Source organism: Phyllostomus discolor, chromosome 8, assembly GCF_004126475.2.
Source record: "Phyllostomus discolor isolate MPI-MPIP mPhyDis1 chromosome 8, mPhyDis1.pri.v3, whole genome shotgun sequence".
Lineage (NCBI taxonomy): Eukaryota > Metazoa > Chordata > Mammalia > Chiroptera > Phyllostomidae > Phyllostomus > Phyllostomus discolor.
The window spans coordinates 110,695,404-110,715,731 of NC_040910.2; the positions used below are offsets into that span (position 1 = coordinate 110,695,404).

The following is a 20,328-nucleotide window of genomic DNA, read 5'->3' on the forward strand; positions in this document are numbered from 1 at the left end:
GGGGGCAGCCTGGGAATCTGCATTGTGGATGAGCTCCCCTAGCATTCTGGTAACGGTCAAGTGTGGGCATCGCTCCAGGAGGGGCCCACAGGGACCCCCGTGCCCCTCCAAGGAGCCGGGTGAGTCAGAAGTAAGGTCTTAAGAGCCCCGACTCCCTGACCCAACCTGACAGTTCTCCGGTTTGTACTGGAAGGCGAGGGGGGAAGAAGAGGCCCAGAGCGAAGAAGCCATTGTGTGTTTATTACTCACAGTTAATCACTACCTACCGAATTCTGTCCGCAGGGTTAAAGGATTAAGTACATAAATCTTTTTATTTAAACACTGATTTGTTTAAATATATACACATACAACTTAGTTCAGCAAGGCCGCACGATATACACCAGTTCCGAAACAAGACAGTCAGACGTCCAGGTGCGGGCAGCCAGGTTCCTCTCGTCAGCAGCGAGGCGAGGAGACGCCGGCAGGGAGGGAGCGTGGGAAGGCCGAAGACTGTCCAGAAGTGCGGCCCCCCCGGGGTCTCCGAGTGCTCCAGGCCGAGTCCGGCTCCAGGACCAGAACCAGAGTCCGGGGAAACGCCAGTGGCCATTTCTCAACCCCACCGGGCTGCCGCCGACAACGGTCCCGTTTCGTTGGGGGAAGGGGACCGGGTGGAGAACGCTCCCGGGCACAGCACTCCGCGGGGCGCGGCGCCGACGGCAGGGGTACACGCGGAGAGCTCTGCGGTGGCCACGCCTCCCCGTAGTTCCAGCCTCCCCTTCCCGCTGCTCCTGCTTCTCGGAGACACTTCCGTCCGGGGGGCTGGCGTGGAGCAGCTACGACACAGCCCGCTGTGAATGGAGACACGGAAACCACCCAGCCGCTTCCTGAACGCGGCCCTAAGGCTCACCTGGGCAGGTTCCGTGGGGACACAAAGGTGAAAGGCATGAACAGACACCCCTGGTTTCCAGAGCAAGGAAAATGAAGACTGGTTTCCCACCCCAGCGCAGGAGCAGGGTGTATCCTGATACTGAGGGAGCGGCGGTTTGAACCCCCTGGGCTCTCCTGCGTCTGACACCTGCTGGCTCGGGGGTCTCCGGGGCAGAGGGATTCAGAAGAAGTGGGGCAGACACCACCTGAGACGGCACGTCCAGGACGCAGACCGCCCCCCGGCCAGATCCAGTCCGGTGCGGGCGGAGCCGCGGCCTGTCCTCTCGCCCCAGCGGCCGCTCACGCCGCTCCCAGGGGCAGCAACTGCAGACACTGGGCTTCTGCCCCCTCTGACTCGGCGGGGGGCTGGTGAACGTCCAGGCTGACCCCCAACCACTCCTGGCTTGGGGCGCGCAGGAGGCCCACACCCTCTTCCACTCGCCTCTTCCTCACTCCCCTGTTCTCCCCCCGCCCCGAGGGAAAAATATTTACACAGAGCAGGGGACAAGCTGGCTGAAAAGCTCTGGACTGCCTTGAACTTACTGCAAAACAAAACAAATGAAAACCCCACTCATGAAGCAACCCTTGAAATAAGGAAGAAGGCACCAGGAACAAACAGCATGCTCAGTAACACCGTTCGGGAGGGAAAACAATGTGGAGGGGAGAGACACAGGTTTGCAGCCGAACTTTCCCAGGAGGTCAAGAGGGCCAACGCTCCTCCCTCTCGCCCCCGCCCTACGTCCAACTGTGACAAAACACACAGGTGGGGGCTGGAGGCCGCTCCCTGCTTGCCCCTCCCCCCAGCCCCCGCAGCCGCAGAGCGAGGGCTCCCCCCACCGCGTGCGTGGACACGGAGAACCCCGCAGCGGCTGTCCTGGTGGTCGCTCCGACTCAGTCAGACACTTTGCATAGAGAAAATACCAGCCCGCTTGGTTTCTTTCCTTTTATTATAGGCATCAGCTAGGACTATATGTGGCGTTCGTTAAATGTCATGCACTGATGGACAGAAGAGAAAAAGAGATGAAAAAAAGGACAAAGGAGAAATAGGAGCAGCGGTGAAAATCTGTAATAAAAACTCTTTTTCTTAATTTATAGGTAAGTTTTGGCATTGTTATATCCAACTCCCTCCCACCCCCCGAGTTCCAACCGAAGTGAGAGGGTCACCGGGTGAACCGCCAGGCGTTCCGAGCCCCCGCGCAGGCTGCCGCCAGAGGCAGCCTGTGGGTTAATTCTTTGTATAGGCTTTAAACTTTTCACTTTCTTTAAATAATCTCCTCTTGATCCTTAGACGTTCCGGTTCACGGGGGTGACGTAATTGCGGGGGAACATGCCGGTCTGCCCGTGGCAAGCCCCTTTCCACCAGTTGGGGTCTGAGTTATCCATGACGTGGATAAAGTCTCCCCGACGGAACCCCAGCTCTCCATCCTCCTGGGGGTCAAAGTCAAAGAGGGCCTGGACGTACGTCGGTTGCTGCAGAGGGGCGGGGAAAACACACACATGGCATCCTGAGCGTGGCCAGCCCCCCGGCGAGCGGGACTGGTTATGGGGGGGCGAGAGCTGTGTGCCGGCTTCTCCACGCGTCCTGGAATACCCCCACGCCCCCCTCCCTTCACTCTCACACGGCCCCAGTTTACTCTGTGTGGGGGCAGTGCGACCTTCCCCCGTGCTCAGAAATGACCAGGGCAGCCCTCCACTGTGGTGCCACTTGCGCCGTGTGACGGAACAGGGAGCAGCAAGTGTGGCTTTAAGGGGAAAGACCTTCAGAAACAGCCGTCAGGTTTTATGTAAAATCCCAGGATTTGAAAATGCTTCAGTTCCTATCACTCTATTACTTGTAAGACCCTGGAAGTTTTAGGGAGTCAAAAAGCCAGAGCTTGAACATGAACAAGTAAGGTGGCACCTCCCACAACACATGAGCAGAGCCTCAGGACCAGGAATACAGAAATGAGCGTGGGCCCCCCTCCCTCCCTCCCAAGGGGGACTCCCCCCGCCCCTCCGCTTCTAGGGACAGAGCGCCGGAGAGAGGGGCAGAGACCCGACGTCAGCGGACGCGCTGGCCACGAGCAGAACACCGCCCCGGAGGAGCGGCCTCTGGAGAAGGCCAAACCACTGGCGCTCTAGTTCAGATTAGAGTCTCTAACATGGATGAAAGGTAACGTTTTAAATGAGGAGCATAAAAGCGCCAGAAGCAATTCTTTCAAGAGGCAGCGCCTGCCTGAGGAGCTGCTTTCACTGCTAGAAACGACCCCACCTCCCTCTGACGAGGCTCACCTGTGGCACCTGCTCTATGTCCCGGAGAAATATCTGCTGGTTTCTGGAGACGGATGTAGACCTGTGGTAATCTACAAGCTCATTCAAAGAGTTGAACTTCACCACCCAGAGGAAGTACTTTCCGGCTCCGTCTCGGAGCACCTTGAAGTGCTGCACGTCGTTTCCAAACCTGGGGAGGGGCAGGGGACACACGGGAGGCCAGGTCAGGGGCTCTGCCCTGGCTGCCCCCCAAGGGTGGTTCTCCCCCGGGGCCACCCGCCCACCAGCCCTCACAGCCCGGGCCGGGACCGCAGCCGAGCAGGCGAGAGGGCAAGGGTGCCCCGCTCCCCCCCCAGACCCTCCCTCAGGACTGCCAACCACCAGCGACATTCTGAAGACTCTGCAAGGAAGAAGAGAGGTCCTAACCTACGGTGCGCCCCACGTGGTACCAAATGGAAGTAACACAGCCTGGGTAAAGCAAGGAGTGGGGCCTAATTACCTGTTCCAGTTTAAAAAAAAATGAATATTATGTGGCTTTAAAGACTACAAGAGGTGGGAAAGGAAGTGAGTACGGTACGAAGAGGAGGAACTGGACACACTCCCAACAGCTCTGTACCTGTGTCCACTCAGGGACTTTAGCTCTCCTCATGGGAACGGGGCCCCACAACACAAGCACACACCGGACGGCAAATAAAGAGGCCCCACCCCTGCTGAGACGAGTCCCCTCTGTCCCGCAGTAAAAGGTAAGCGCCCCCCTCACACTGGCCCGTAGCAGCAGCCATGAGAGCCTGGTGGGGCAGAATGGCCCCCATCACGGCACCCGAGGCCAGCCCCTCAGCTCAGCGACGGCTCTGCCTGCCCTGCGCACTGCCCGGTCCTCAGTGTCCACGCCGGCGCAAGCCCTCAAGAGGCACTCTAGGAAGGCCTGTTCAATGAATGAAACTACTCTCTCCTCGGGATCCCCAGTCTTAAACTCGCAAGAAACAAAACACTTCTTAACAACCACCCAGCAGGTGGCAGCACTGAGCTTTCAGGAAAACACGGACAGGGAGACGCCAAGGGTTCAGAGACCCAGCGGTGAGTCCTCACTTGGAGGATGTGCACAGGTTCTGCCCCTTCGAGCAACACGACTTGCAACCAAACCGAGTCTGCCACAGGCTCATTCGCACACGCAAGGGTTAAAGTGCTGCCACATCTCGTCAGTGGTACAGTGCAAGGACCTGCCGTACTGCTATTTCACGAGAGAAGAATGGTGGATGAGGAGAAAGCATTATGAGGAAGGACACACTCAGAGGACACTCTGGGCCCCAAGACACCGCCCGCTGCCACCACACAGTGGTCTGCACCACAGACTCCCGTCTTGAAAGGAGAGAAACATCTCAGAGAAGACGTTCTCGAACTTCTTCACATCATCTTTGATCGAGATGGTGAATGACATCCCTTCCAAACTGTATTTCTCCAACAATGCACACACGAACTCTTCTTTCACACTCTGTACGGACAGAGTGGGGTGGTGTGGGAGCCTGCTGGCGGCTGCCACGCACAGGGCCTGTCAGTGGAGCCCAGGCAAGGCGCTCACACGGACACTAATGGCCGCAGCGGGGCCTGCCACGCCATTCTTGCGCCCGGTCCTTGCAGCCTGAGTCACGGCGGGGTGGGGTGGACCGCAGGGGAGCAGGCGAGGAAACGCAGGGCAGTAGGAAGCCGAGGGCACTCCCATCCCCGGTGCTCCGCACCAGAGCTTCATTTGCATGTGTTCAATCAAGCAGGGCGAGCGCAGGTGGCGTGCGGGGGTGTGGGGGATGTCCGCGCCTTCCACTCACTTGCTGTGAACCAAAACTGCTCCGAGAGCAAGGCTCACTGAAAAACCCACCACCAGGCGAGAAGGACGCTCACGTTCCAGCCCGACCCTTCGTGTCGGGACTGAGCACGGAGCTGGAAGCACAGGTGCGAGGCACTGCAAACACTGCCTGAAACCACCTCCCGTATACTCACTGAGGGCGAAAAAATTCAAGTTTAAATCCGTGTTTCAAAAAACCTACACTTGAACTGCATATCTGGATTTGAAATTAAACAAGATATTCAGCTGAAGTTTGAAAGTGAAGAAATCTTCACACCATTTAAAAATGGCAAATAAGTTTTTACAGCCTTCAATTTTAAAAAATCGGTTTTAAACTAATCACCTCTTCGTCACAGGAAGGATGGACTGATTCGTCAGATTCCTGGGGTGGGGGTTCCTGAGAGAACATGTTACTAACTAGAAAAGGCCTCGCCCAAAACCCAGGAAATTTCAGCATCCTTAGGTCCCAGGTGGGGCTGACTGGTAGAACCCTCTAAGCTCCAGCCCACGTCCTCTGTGACTCCCAGGGTGACAACGCCCTCCCTAGTCACTAGTCCCTGTCCACCAGCTCCCTTCCGCTTTTAAATTCACCACAAGGGAAAGCAGAACCCCACCACCCCCAACCCCTGCGGGGATTTTTTACACGAGTGTGAGCAGCCTAGGCTGGTGATGGCAGACCTACACTGGACAGCTGGGGGGCTTGAGAAGGTGGGCGTGGCCACCAGGCAGCCGGCAGAGAGAGCGCTGCAGGGGTCCCCGGAAGGCAGGGTGCAGGGGGAGGAGAGAGCCAGGGGCACAGACACATGGAGGGGTGGGGCGGGGGATGAAGGACAATGGTGAGCACACGCTGCCTGCGGCTGCCGCTCAGCAACTAGACAGACCCCCCGGGAGCCCGGCCCAGGGCTGCTAGAACACATTTTTAAGAGGGGCCAGAAACTAGGATTTTAATGTAAAACCTCATTTGTGAAATACCGTGTAGGCGAAACCCTCCCAGCGTGCAACCTCTGGCGTGCGCCCCAGACACCGGCCTGCGCGCCACCTCCCAGGCGCGGGGACAGACAGGGCCGCAGGCCCCAGCAGGGGATACTCACTTGACGGACAGGGAGAAGTCCCCGGGGGCACTCTCGCTCTCTCGGATGAGGAAGGCCCCGTCATGCCGCTGTTTGCTGAGCATTTCTTCTGCCTTGGCTCTGGGGATTTTGCCAAAAAACCACCTGAGGAAGGAAGGCAAACCAGTCAACACCCGCTTCCCCAGAAAGAAACGGGCTGCGATGGGAGCAGCAGAGCACTCCTTGCCGGGGGAGGGCCCCCCCTCGCCCTGAGTCTCCACGTGCCCAGCCAGGCCCCCCTTCGAGAGGCGGACCACCTCCCTTACGAGGACGACTGCACCCTGCCCCACGCTCCGGGAAGGGCCCCGTAAGGCGTGATGGTAGGCCACTTCCTCTAGAGGAAGACACTCACAAACGGGACTCCGGGACCCAAGCCCACCGGGCTCCTGACTCACAGCAAGGCACGGGGAGGCCCCGGCCCGCAGCAGGGGAGACAGGCTCCTTCTGGCAGCCACCGGACGCGGCTGCAGCTCTGCCGCCGTGGGGAACGGGGCAGGGCAGCTAGCAGGCGCAGGGGTTGCAGACGGGGCTTCTCCTCCTGCCAGCCCGAAGGGAAGGGGCTCCGGCTGCGTGGGCAGCCTCCGCAGCAACGACGGCTGGCGTTCCTCTCCACGCTCGCCTCTGTCGCCCCTGCTCCGAGTTTAGCTTTTGGGAGCCGGCAGGGACACTGTAATTTACCTTGTGCATGGGCAGCTAGTTACAAAATGTGACTTTTCATTTGGAGCAAGTCAGACCCTTCTGCTCCCAATGCTAATTCGCACCTTGGCCACAAGAAAAATAGGGTGAATTCACAGAAAACTGTGGGAGCAACTGGTCCGTGGCCTACTAGGAGGAAGAGGAGGAGAACACTTTGAAAAAGCTTCAAGTCACAGCTGCCTAAGCATTTCACATGAAAACCATACTAATGAGGATGGATGAACTGTGAAAACAATGTTCTCTTTGCAAAGTGTCTTGACTGTATTGTTATTATTTTAAAAAAACAACCATGTTTCTTAGAGCTAATAAAGACCAACGTGCTTCCTTAAACTCCTAACATGGTAACTTACATTCACTAAATACACAAACTATAACAACAATGGTACAGAACAGCCCATTGACCTCACGTATCTCTCACTTGTCAGCAACTGCTTTGACAAGAGGTCTCGAAGAATACACTGAGCTAAAATTCAACTAGATGTGAGCTGCTAGGAGGATACATTCAGAAGTTGCTATTAGTAACTTTTCAACATTCCTAAATCTACCTACTTATGTCTTTCTCATTTTGCTTTTCTCATAATGCCAAGCTGCCGAGGAGCTGGTACAACCTATCTTCCTGCTTCTACAGAGAACTCAGGGGTAAGCCCTCCGGCGCCTGGAAGTCAGCCACACAGAAGAATCACATGTTAATAGCTGCAGTCAGGAACGACAGCTCACAGGGCTGAGGCCACGCAGATATTTCCTGTTTTAATCGTGGGTGCTTTCCCGTCTGCAGGGTGCTCCTGCACACACACACACGGGCACTTGCCGGGGTGGGGGCAGTTACTCAAGAGTCACGCTCTTTCCTCCTAAACCCCCAAGAGCACCCCAGCACGTATGCATTTTACTTTCCCTTCCCGCTATTCAAAATGTAAGTAATAAATGAAAATAACCCAGATGTGCGTGCAGTAAAAATAAAAGGCTAGACTCTTCCCTCAAACTCCCCAGAGGCAGCAACTGCGGCAGCTGTTATGTGTACGTCCTAGACCTTCCCTGATGGTGCGCAGACAGACAGACAGACAGACAGACATGGCTGCAGGGCTTCCTTGCCCCCAGCTTAGAATGGACTCAATTTTATTTTCAATTGAAAAACAAAACCCGAGTGTCGCAGGTTCGATTCCCAGTCAGGGTACATGCCTGGGTTGCAGCTGTGACCCCCAGCAACCGCACATTGATGTTTCTCTCTCTCTCTTTCTCCCTCCCTTCCCTCTCTAAAAATAAATAAATAAAATCTTAAAAAACAAAACAAAAAAAAACCCCATAAAACCTGCAGTGAAGGAACATACACTTGACTGGACTTTATACAAAGCAAACACACCCCTGTTACAAGCACCCAGACTGAAAAATCAGAAATCGGTTGGAGATGTTATTAAGTGGACACTTCTTCTGTATCTGCTGCCATCACTGTGCACGTGGACACACACGCTCTCGCCCCCGCCAAGGACGCCCCACAAGGCAAGGACCAGCGCCCACGCGAGGAAAGCTGTCACTCGCTCTCAGTCACCGTTAAACACCGTCTCTCCGCATTTCCGCAGCATTTTACACGGTTTCGAAGTTTGATTAGCCTCTATTAATGCTGATATTGATATGTAACTACATGGCTATGGTCAAAATTTTAAAAATCTTCAAAAAGATGGATTTATACCACGACACAAATAGCAAAGACGAAAGCTAATGGGAGGAGGCTGCTTATTCTGTGACTTCATTCCTGACTGCAGCCCGAAGGCTCCCACCCGCGAGGATTTAATGGGAAAGCACAGAGCTGGATCTGCCCACAGTATCTACGACTCATCTCACAACACTGATGCCAACAATCATTTTGTAGCCCGTGTTTAATTTGTGAACCCAAATGCTATAATGGGTCACAGTCCATTTTAAACTTCCCTCTTTCTAACAAAAACTAAAGGTTTCGGGGTGGGATGGGGAAGAGGAAGGGGAGAGGGGGAAGCGGGGAAAGAGGAAGGGAGGGAAGAGGCCCGGTGCCCTGCGCTCTCCCACAGCTGGGAAACCGGCACTGACTGGGCACTTACAGGTGCCGGCCACAGAGCGGTCCCCTAACAGAAATTGTGCCTGTGCGACCGAAGACCACACGGGTACAAGGTCACGTTCTTTTTCAGCAGTCCACTCGCAGCTTGGAGTGGACTTTCAGCCAGAGTCTGTGTGTGAACAGCACCTGTACTGGATGCTCCCCGATCAACCATCCACAGGCCTCTACAGGGGGGAACAGGCACGAGAGTGACTCTTCTTCAGAGGAGGGCCCACCAGTCAGGGCAGCAGCCACAACTGCCCACGAAGGGGGCCTTTCCTATGTTTTCTCAGCGGCTGGGTTTGACGTGCCTCTGGTACTGAGACAATCCAAAGGGAAGCAAGGACGGAGAGGCACGGGCTTTTTTATTTAATACAAAACAATACAGTATGATGTCCTGCTGAATTCCTTTTTTTGCCAGGAAATACGAAAAAAAAAAAGAAAGGAAAAAAGGAAAAAAAAAAGAAACTTAAGTTGATTTTGTTGTCATTGGATTTAGTGCTGGAGTCGGAAAGCCACGGACGGCCCTTGGCCTAAATCCACCCAGTTTTTCTACAGCCCACGATCCAGAGCTGTTTTTAAAAAACTCAGCAGAAGAACGCGGGCCGTGACGCAGAGGGCACGCGGCCCTTGCAGACTACGGCGCTGGCACTCATTCTCCGGCCGCTCACAGGAGTCCGGCGGAGCCCCGACCTACTTCCGGGAGCCCCGACCTACTTCCGGGACGACGGAAGGAACAGCGGTGCGCACGTCACTTGGCGTCCAGGGACTGTGGGAGGGAGGACGCAGGGTGACGCACGGGGGGGGGGGGGCCCTCCAGCTCCCAGGAGCCACGCCCCAAGTGCTCTTCCCCGGGGGAGTGCAGGGACGATGCTGTCCATGAAAAGCCCACATGGCCCCCAAAGTAAGTGGCGACACTGAGTGGCTGTGAGAATGCAAAGCTGTGCTTAGTACACTTTCCAGGAGCACCAATGCGGAAGACATGAGTTCTCCAAGGAATCTAAAAAAATCTTTGGTGGGGGAGGGAGGACCATGAAGACCAAACTCATATAGTTATGAAGATATGAGACAGTATTAAGTTCCAAACAAAAACTAGAAAAAAGGAGTTTATGAATTAGACCGATTTTCAATGGACTTCTATCGAGCACTTATTAATAAGGTGCCTCGTTCTTCCTGAAGCCAAAAGACATTTCTTTGAGTAGGACACATTTCTTCATCACCAAACTGCAGGGCAACCCACCCTGCTCTCTCCCGGCGAAGGCTTCCCGGATGTGCTCTCTCTCGGAGAGGTCCACGTTCACTACGTGGAGGTTTCATTACCCCACAATTTACCTCTAGCACCTGGCACGGTCTCTGCCACCTAGTAAAAACCATGTCAGAGTCTAATGGCCAAGCCATGGACCAACAGATAGCTTTATGGTAAAGCCCCTAATCATTTCTTTCATTTTAGAGAAAGAGAAATCATCTTTTAAAAAAATATTTACTATTTTTTTTACTTTTTATTTTAAAGAGAAGGGAAAGGAAGGAGAAAGACACGGAGAGAAACACCGATGTGAGAAACATGGACTGGTTGCCTCTCGCACGTGCCCTGACTGGGGACCGATTTTGCAACCCTGCCAGGAATCGAACCAGCGACTTTATGCTTTGTAGGACAACGTCCAATCAACTGAGCCACACCAGCTGGGTTTCAAAACCATCTTTTAAAAAGAGATTCAGTTCATAAGGTAGTATTTGGCCCAGATTTAATTGCTAGTGATAGCTACCTCTGAAAGCAGTATGTACATGGGAAGAAACTCATATAGTGCTCTATAGTGTTCTACATGGTGAGTCTTTTAGAATAAAAACTATAATCATACATTAACAGCATTGAAATAAAATACTATCAGTGCTCCTAATTTGCAGGATAAAGAGAGATAAACTAGACAATCTTGAAGGCCGCTTCGAGTTCTGTAACACTGTAAGCTCTGTATAAGTAAGGTGGAGTTAATATCCTCCTCTAGTACTTGAGGGAAGAGAAATGACAGGTACATGTTACAGCGGTGACGATGAAGGTGAGGGACAAACGGGCTGGTATTCAAAGTGGCCCAGCCCATGTCACCTAAAAGCCTTATCACTGTGGCCCTGGCTGGGCGGCTCAGTTGGTTAGAGTGTCATCACGGTAAGTCAATGTTGCTAGTTTGAACCCCAGTCAAGTCACATACAAGAATCAACAAATGAATGCACAAGTAAGTGGATCAATCAATCAATCAATCAATCTCTCCCCTCTCAAAAAAAAAAAAGCCATATCACTAAGTAGGAGAATTTCGTCATGTCTCAGTGGCATTCTAACAGGAACACCGAAAGCCTCAGTCCCCTGAGCACACAGTGTGGAAAGACGGCTTTGGGGGGAGGAGCACAGCCAATGATAAGAGGTGGGGGCGAGGGCAGGAGGACAGCAGTCTGTAAGGGTCCCAGGGCCCCACTGTGTTACGTATCATCAGTATGAATGGGCGGGGCTCTAAAACAATATGGAGAGAAAAAGGCTCACCGCTTGGGCAGCTCTGAGCAGGAGAGCACTTTGTTTCCTCTGGGATAGGAACACTGAGTGGAGAGCGAGGGCAGTGCGTGTCAGCCCGCCATATGCCGAGCATCGTGCTTGGGGGATACGACGGGCATCAGGATACGGTCCCATAGGATAATCAAACGTATCAACATAAACCATGGGATAAGTACCCTTCCTAAAACTCAACCCCTCCCCCTGAAAGGCCCAGAATTACGAAATATCTGGCCCCAAGGGTTTCATACAAAAGGAATTAAGGACCTGTGTAACTGTTGTTTTATTACCTGAAGATCACTGACAATTATTATTAATTTAAAACATATACACTATTCTGTAATAGTATATAAATTATTGTTTAAATAAAACAATTGTTTCATTAAAGATTACTAATTACTCTTCACCTGAAACACACTATTATTCACTATTATACTATCATTATACACTATTATTTTTTTAAATAAAGATTTTTATTTATTTTTAGACAGAGGGGAAGGAAAGGAGAAAGAGAGGGAGAGAAACATCAATGTGTGGTTGCCTCTCAGGTGCCCCCTATCAGGGACCTGGCCCTCAACCCAGGCATGTGCCCTGACTGGGAATCAAACCGGTGACCCCTTGGTTCACAGGCTGGTGCTCAATCCACTGAGCCACACCAGCCAGGGCCTATTATAAACTATTATTAACATGCAAAATCAATGTTTTGTGAATTCCCTGGGAAGACTGAAATAAAAGTATGACACACATGTCAGTGATCCAAATTTTAAAAACATTACTGGAAACACAGGCAGGTCTGACCCCGGGGGACAGCAGAGCCCAACTTACGGATGCGGTTTCATTTCTATGTAATTCTTGGGAATGAAGCCATCTTTCCCATTGAGTTCTGCCTTGTACCAGTTCTGATCACATTCTTCATTCAAAACCTAAAAAGAAATAAGACAAGAAAAAAATCGATCATGTCCTTTTCACTCTGAAAAGAGTAGCCGCTAAAACAATTATGCTGACATTTAGTTTTGTTTGTGAAAGGTGTTATCTGAAGTATTATCACGTACATGGATGCAAGAAAGGCTTTTTGAAACTTCAAACCACCAGCACTGTGTCCACCCTCACAGCTAAAATTAAAAAGAAAAAGAAACCGTCCCTGGCAATGAGAGTTCGGGCCCTCAAGCATCCAACAGTGAACTCGCAGGGGAACAGCGGCAGGGCAGACGATGGGGACAGGTCGGTGTGGGAGTACAGAGTCCGGAGAACAGCAGAGCTGACGCTGCACCCCACTGGGTGGGCACGGGCCCAGAAACACGGCCGCACTGGCCGCGGTCACCAGCCAGAGTGAGGTCCTCTCCGACACTGTTCCCTGTGAGTCACGCGGACAGGCTGGCCGTGACACTACAATCTGTAGAGCAGCGGTCCCAACCTCTTCCATCTCAGGGCGCACACAAACTAATTACTAAAATTGTGTAGTGTACCAAAAAAAAAAAAGGTATAATTTTCATTCTTTTACACCGGACAGCTATTGTGTTGGCTACTGTCCATTTTTAGATTTGACAATCTAAGGGAAAAGAGGTCAGTGCCCCTGACTAAACAGTCAGGTATCGTGTGTTCTAAAAGTTCTAGCAGCCCTGGCCAGGTAGCTCGGTTGTTAGAGTGTCGTCCGCATACGCCGAGGTTGTGGGTTAGATCCCCTGTCAGGACACACGCAAGAGTCAAGCAACGAATGCATCAGTAGAACAACAAATCGATGTTTCTCTCTCACACATCAATCAATAAAATATTTTTTAAAAATTTGTGGGCCACACAGGTTGAAAATGGCTGCAGAGTACTGTTAAGTTGCAGGGCAGATCCAGGTACAGTACAAAGGCCGCCCTCTGAATTCTAGATTTCTAAGACACAGCAAAGGGCAGAAGCATTTTTAAAAAGTATGTAACTTAGAAAACAGAAATGTGAACTGAACTCCAGAATGATGAACACAGGAAAATGTCGATGGACTAGTAAGTGGTAGTCAATTTACAATACATTACACAAGGAAGTTCTAACAGGAAGTTGGTAAGAGTCTGTAGAAATGCTTGAGTTGAGGTCCTGCACAAGGCTCTAACTCACTGCTGAATCGGAACCCACATTTCTTTAGAGCGTATGATGTGTACGAGGCATTTCGACGTGAGACAGGACATTAGGTAACTCTGGAGCAATCAACAAACAGCCCTGCACTGAACGCGTCTGGAGGGGAATCTGCCCTGAACAGCGGCTATGCCCTGGGAGCTTCACCACCCCGTGCCCATCCGTGAGGCTGGCCGACCTCTGGCCCTCCGCCCGTAGGTCACTGAGCTGAGCGTGCGAGATGAGGTGGCACATCCTGTGAGTGTGCACCTGAGAGCTCTGAAACGATTCAGTGACGGGTGAGCCCATCAGCTTCAGTGACGAACACTTGTTTGTTTTCATCACTGTTCCCCTGTCCCCTAAAAAATCCTATTTTCTTAAATAACTGCAATGATACAAACTAATATATGTAAAATGCATTCACAATTTTAAAATCTGCATTTCAAAAACAAAACACTAAACTGTGCTATAGCCAGCCAAGTTGTTCAGCTGCCAGACAATTATAAAATGTGTACAGAGGGCGATGGTGGGGGAGGGAGGCTGCTCCTAAGGCGCTCCCCGCCACGATGACAATGCTGGCACCCCTGCACAGTAGGGCAGACCCTGCGCAGTAGGGCAGACCCTGCACAGTAGGGCAGACCCGCCAGCACCACCCAAGGTGCTGCGACCTGAGGGGCGGCCACCCCACAGACGGCACAGTGGGCTCAACAACAAGAGAGCAAAGGAGGGATTTTAAAAGCTGCTTAAACCAGGATTTTGTTATCTACCAAAAGGAAGAATTTGAAGAAAAATGTGGCCTGGTAATTATGTTATAAAGCATCATTCCATAATAATAAGAAAAATGAACTTGAGGCTTATGGACAAGTTTTTCAAATGTCTTTAAAATCCCTGCCAGAGGAGAGTCAGGAGGTGACTACGGTCCACTGGCCATCAAAACAGAATCAAGGAAATCACCTGGAAAAGGTCACTTTTAGTTTAAGGATAACTGTTTCATGCCAGGAGTTCACATAGCGACACCATCTTGTCACCTTTACTCAGAGAGAGGCAAACTTGCCCCTAAAAAGCGAACCCCCCAATAAAAGAAACTCCAGGGCAATTCCCAGACTCAGCACCAATTTATAACTATGATTTCCTCTGCAGAACAAAATTATTACTTGGTATTTAGAATACTTTTTGCCCCCAAGAAGGCAGGGAAATACAGAAGTAATGCATTTAGTTTATATATATATATATGTTAAAGATTTTATTTATTTATTTCCAGAGAGAAGGGAAGGGAGGGAGAAAGAGAGGGAGAGAAGCGTCGATGTGGGAGAGAAACACTGACCTCCGCCTCTGGCGTGTGCCCTGGTAGGGACTGACCCTGCAACCCAGGCATGAGCCCTGACCAGGAATCGGACTGGTGTTCTTTCCCTTTATGGAATAAAGCAAACTGAGCCCTACCAGTCAGGGCTAGTTTATTTTTAATGCAATGTGCATGTGAGTGGAGAAAATGTGGCTCTCTGGAACATTCTAGAATTCAGAAAACCAAAGTGTGGCTGTGCATGCCTCTCAGAGTGTCCCATTAACTGCAGGCCACCCGGAGGCACAGACCAGGTCCTCCACCCACCTGCTCCACTGGTGCATTGGCTTTCACATGTGAGCCCTGAACTACGATAGCATAATTTAAAAGATATTTTAAAATTAAGTTTTGTTCACATGTTTAAAACAGCAAAGGACGAAAATGAACATAAGTGAGTCTCAGGCGGAGCAGAGAGAAAGGGACCGGAACCATATGTGGAAAAGCTTGCACCTATGAAGACTGTTTAATTCGCTATGGTTTCAGATGAAAGCTCCCGTCCTTCGCAAGCCATCTTTAAAAGCCTCAGCAGAGTTCTGAGAATGAGGAAGCGGCTCCCACCACCATTTCCCCACGACAGCAGGCAGCTCGTGGGGCACTTGTTCGTTACCTCCTAACCAGCTGACAGCTGAGTTCCACGACCACATATTCGTTCCCTTTGAAAACTCCAGGGAATGTGTCTAGCTACCACCCCACAGCTGCACGCTCCATTCCAGCCTCCGCACTCCCTCCAGTTGGGACTTGCAGCCCCACAAAACGCTCTGGCCTAACGGAAGCAGACTGATCAAGAGATGAGATTACGAAAGGAGGAAGAGACACGTTTCAGTGAAGTTTTTTTCTTTTTGCAAGAAAGAAAAGAAGGATTAAAAATAATGTTCGAGTCCAAATCAGCGAGAAACCTAAAAGACGAGAATGATGTAAAGTTTGCACAGGAGGATTAAACCCAGTCCACCAATGGAAGGGGACACACGGGCGTTCCACGCATCGCTGTCGTATTTCACCTGTGCTGGTCGCCGGGTGTGTTCAGTCTGTGCACATTCACCAAGCCGTGCACCTACATACAAACCTTTCAACATGTGCACCATACGTCAACTAAAAGTCAGAAATACTTCACCCAAGGGAACACAGTACTACTATGGTCCAACTCACAGACCAGAAAAACATACCGGGGCCTCACACACCTCAAGTACAAACTTTCCACATCCCCAAAATACACAGGAAACAGAAGAGAACAGAGTGAGACTTCAGGAGCCCCTACGAAGAGGGCTTACCATCACTACTCTATGGACAGGAGACATTCCCAGAAGTAAAGCTGTCTTCACCAGGGACAGCTCAGAGTATTCCAAGTGCTCTGTTCTGCTCGTCCATATTATGTGATTCTGGTAATATTCTTCACGGCTGCCACTGTCCCTCACCCCCGATCTGAGACCATTCCAAAGGCAATGATAATCCCCCATTTACACCAATATCAATTTAAAGCTTTCTAAATAGTTTTTTAAAAAGTGCCCTGGCTGGTGTGGCTCAGTGGATTGAGTGCAGCCTGTGAACCAAGGGGAAACCAGTTCGATTCCTGGTCAGGGCACATGCCTGGGTTGTGGGCCAGGTCCCCAGTAGGGGGCACATGAGAGGCTACCACACACTGATGCTTCTCTCTCTCTCTTTCCCCCTCCCTTCCCCTCTAAAAATAAATAAAATCTTTAAAACAACAAAGATGAAACAACACCAACACAAAGCCAAAAATACCACTCAGAGCTGGGCCCCCTGCATTAGAGAAATCCAACATAAGCCAGAGAGTTTTCCCCAGCTCCTCAAAAGCCAGGCAGTCGGCGCCCCAGGAGCAATACTGAAATACTGCCATGGCTTACAGGGGCTTTTAAAAGACTTAACCCCTAAGAAAAATCCTACAGGGCCCTGGCTGGAACAGCAGTGCTGGGAGAGCCATTTAAAATCAGTTCTCTTCAGTTGCCCATTATATATTTTATTATAAACTATTAGAGCGCTCTTCAACTTCTAAGACTTCCTTAGTATGGATTACTGACTTGGCCCCAAACCACACTGATTCATTACTAACATTTTCAATAAGTGCTTTATAATCACCACCTCCATCTGTTACAGTTTTTGCTCCACATGAAAAACGTCTTGGCTGCGCTGCCTGCTCTACCGTGCGCCGAATCATGAAAAACGCCCACACTGTAGATAAGTTATCCTGAACTTCACCGATGAGATGGCCAACTTAAAGGTCGTTCGAGAATTAAGGTTCCTGGTCCTACCAGAAACCTTAAATTGTTTATACAAGCACACAGAGAGAAACGGCACTCAAGTTCACGTTGCCAGGCCAGTCCCCAAGCTGAACAACTACAACCCCCCAAAAGACATGCCCAGCAGGCACTGTGTGACCCGGTTAAGACCCTGACCCTTAAAGACCAGAAAGTTTAGAAGAACTGAAATGTATTTATAAAGTTTTAAAACTCTAATTTTGGCAGACTTATAAAATTGTGTGTTAAGCATCAAATTATGCTGCTTTATTACATGGGTTAAGGAAAACCTATTCATTTAAAAATATGTATGTGCTGATCTGAAACCAGGGGGTATTTCATGTTATGGTAACAACTTCTCTCAGCCAAAGTATTCATATCTGTGCCATGAAATGCTACACTTAGTTCCCTTTGAAATGGGTGTTTCCACAAGATTCCTTTTTGGGGGTGGGGATCCAGGAGACCTAAATCCTTGTTTTTTTAATACTGCTTTCTTTTTAAAAAGATTCTACTTACCAAACTAATGAAATCCAAAGGGCATCTGGTGGTGAGAGGTGCTAAGTTTTGCCCTTTAAATAATTTGAAAAGGAAAAGAACGAAAAAGAGGGTGGCAGGGGTGGAAAGGAGGGAGGGAAGGGAATCCCCAAACCCCCACATTTCCCACTGGTAGAATCAGTCATCACTTTCATGCTGCCGCCACTGAACAGCACCCCCCTCCCCCCCGCCCAGGCTCGATCTCCCCACCGTCTCCAAGCAGCCCTGGTCAGTGGAGAGCCATTCGACGGGGAGCGGTAGCGGTCAGAAGGCCAAGGCTCACCACCTGTCCAGGCATCAGGGTTTAAGGCTGAACTGGTCTGATCTCAACCTACTCAGTACTCCGAACCAGTTCCAGTATCGCTGCTTTTCTGCTGAAGTCTCAACCCACATCATTCCTCAGTCAGCATCCCCTCTCTTTGTAGCCCGGCCGCCACCCCCTCACCTGTCCTTCTCACCCACGACCTCACTGAGCCAGCGCTTCGGCCGCGCAGCCAGGCCGACCCGCGGTGGCCTCTCAGCACACCGCGCCGCTCGCTTTCCTTCCGGCCGCACAGCACTCTTCCTCGTGCACTTGGATCTTTCAAGGTTCAGTTCGGAGCTTACAACCAGTTGGGTCACTCTTCTCGGCTCGTTTTTATAACATCTAGTGGAGGATCGTGGTCGATAATAACAACATATTATTCCTTATGACATCTTGCCACCACCATTTTGTTGGTATGCTCCGGCTCCCTTCCGAACTAAACTGAAGCACCTTCAAGCTGCTGCGCACCCAGTTTTCTCGAGCGTGCTCCACAGCTCTGCGAATGGTGTCCAGCGCATTCTGAGGAACCAGCTTGTACGTGGGGGCTTTGTTCTAAGTGATACACACAGCATCACAGCTGGCTGGGTGCAGCAACAACAGAACGAACACCACACGCTATACGTGACCGTCAAATTCCTTGGTGAAAACAGCGGCCTCCTAGACAGACCCTAGGAAGAAGACCGGCTGTCACGACTTGCTCCCCCGAGGAAGGAGAGGCTGACATAAAGGAAGTGACAGAGAGAGGCGGGCAGTCTTCCCGTAACCGAAGCACCACTGCCAGGGGACGTGCAGGTGGAAGGCCTCGGAAGGGGGCATGCCGACTCCTTTTCTCTGCTCTGACTTTTCCCAAGAAAAGAAGGTTGTTCAGGCGGGGACATACGATGGGTGGACACTTTCACGCGAAGTGGGTTGGGGAGAGAGAGGAGATGCGGCTCTGTCTCTAACCCGCGCGAAGACCTCTCAGCGTGGGGGCCCTTCCTGGCGTGCTCAGAGGCCCCGCTCAGCCTGCGTGTTTGACGAGGGACTGGCTTTTGCAGGGTGTGGATTTTAGAGCTACAACTCCTCCAACAAAATGTCTACCAATGACAGTATGGAAGACTTGCAAATCTTTATTTTTCCACTGAATGGCAGCTAGGTGGATGTAGAGAGAGAAGAGGGATGGGAGACAGGCACAGACATACAGGTGCGTGCAAAATGATTGTATTAAGAGTTCAGGACGACTCATGCATTTTTTTAAATGGAAGACTCCATTATAATGCTCATACATTCACAGATGGAGGAAGATGCCAAGTTATAGGATATTTCTCTTTTCTGATAAATAAACCAAATTGGATACCTCTACCGATTTCTCCAGGTCTAGCCGTCACTAAGAAAGCTGCTCAGGACACTTTAACACAACAGAAGGTAGTCACACTTACGTGCTATTGCTGCACTCAGAGAGCCCTGGATGCAGGGAAACCTAAAGGCACAGTCACTGCCCCAGAATGACCTCTTTCTACCGAAGGGGCACCAAGAGCTTCCGTTCAAACAGCTGTCTCGTGTGCTCTGAGATTCGCGGGAGACATATTTCTTTGGTGTAGTTGGATGCTCAACAGAAGAGCGAAATGCTCTCAGAACACCAGAATTTCAGCTGCGGGTGCGGGGGAGAGACACAGACAGACAGACAGACAGACAGAAACCAGGGAGTTTCAGGAGAGAAAATACTGTGCATTTGAAAAACTCAGCAATTATACGATGGCCGGTACGAGGCAAGCACCATGCACACGCCTGTGCCAGATGAGCTGAGGACACCATGCATCCGCCTCCTAAAGAGCGTGTAGTCTAGTAAAAGGGCTAGTTGCCATACCATGTGACACAGCCAGGACAGAGGGAATTATGGGTATGACGATGGCAAGTATCAATTCAACAGAAAGTATCTGTGCTCCAAATATCAGAGAAAGGCCTAACTCCCACTTAGGGGATCCAGGGAGACTCCCCGGATGAAGTGCGAACTAGGTTCTACTTTCTGCTTGCATCTTTGGGTCCGCTCGCCTGTGTAAGGGCTGTGAGCGGAAGGAGTGCGCCAGACCTCCCAGCCTGCCATCGAGTCAGGTCTCTGGGCCACGCTGCTGGCCGTCAGCTAAGAGACTGGTTAAGCTTCCTGAAGTTGGAAAGTAAAACCTTTAGTAACGGTATCAGAACTTCCTAACTGGAAATAAACAAAATAATGTCAAATTTAGCTAACTGAAAAAAAAATCTTCACCTGAGGATGCGTTTTTATTGATTTGACAGAGAGGGAGGGAGGGAGGGAGGAGGAAGAGGGAAAGAGGGGGAGAGAGAGAGAGAGAGACAGATGTGAGAGAGAAACACTGATCAGCTGCCTCCCGACGTGCCTTGACCGGAGATCGGACCTGCAAGCTCCAACCC

General features: G+C 51.0%; 1 protein-coding gene across 1 annotated transcript in view; it reads right to left on the bottom strand.

Moving 5' to 3' along the window:
* Positions 1-220: 220 nt before the first annotated feature.
* Positions 221-20,328, bottom strand: part of GRB2 (growth factor receptor bound protein 2) — a 61,706-nt gene continuing 41,598 nt past the window's right edge. Inside the window, exons 3-6 of the mRNA XM_028521012.2 lie at positions 12,225-12,322; positions 6,088-6,210; positions 3,178-3,346; positions 221-2,376 (exon numbers count right to left, since the gene is read on the bottom strand). Coding sequence (XP_028376813.1) covers positions 2,191-2,376; positions 3,178-3,346; positions 6,088-6,210; positions 12,225-12,322 — 576 coding nt within the window. The 3' untranslated portion in view covers positions 221-2,190. The remainder of the gene's footprint in view (positions 2,377-3,177; positions 3,347-6,087; positions 6,211-12,224; positions 12,323-20,328) is intronic.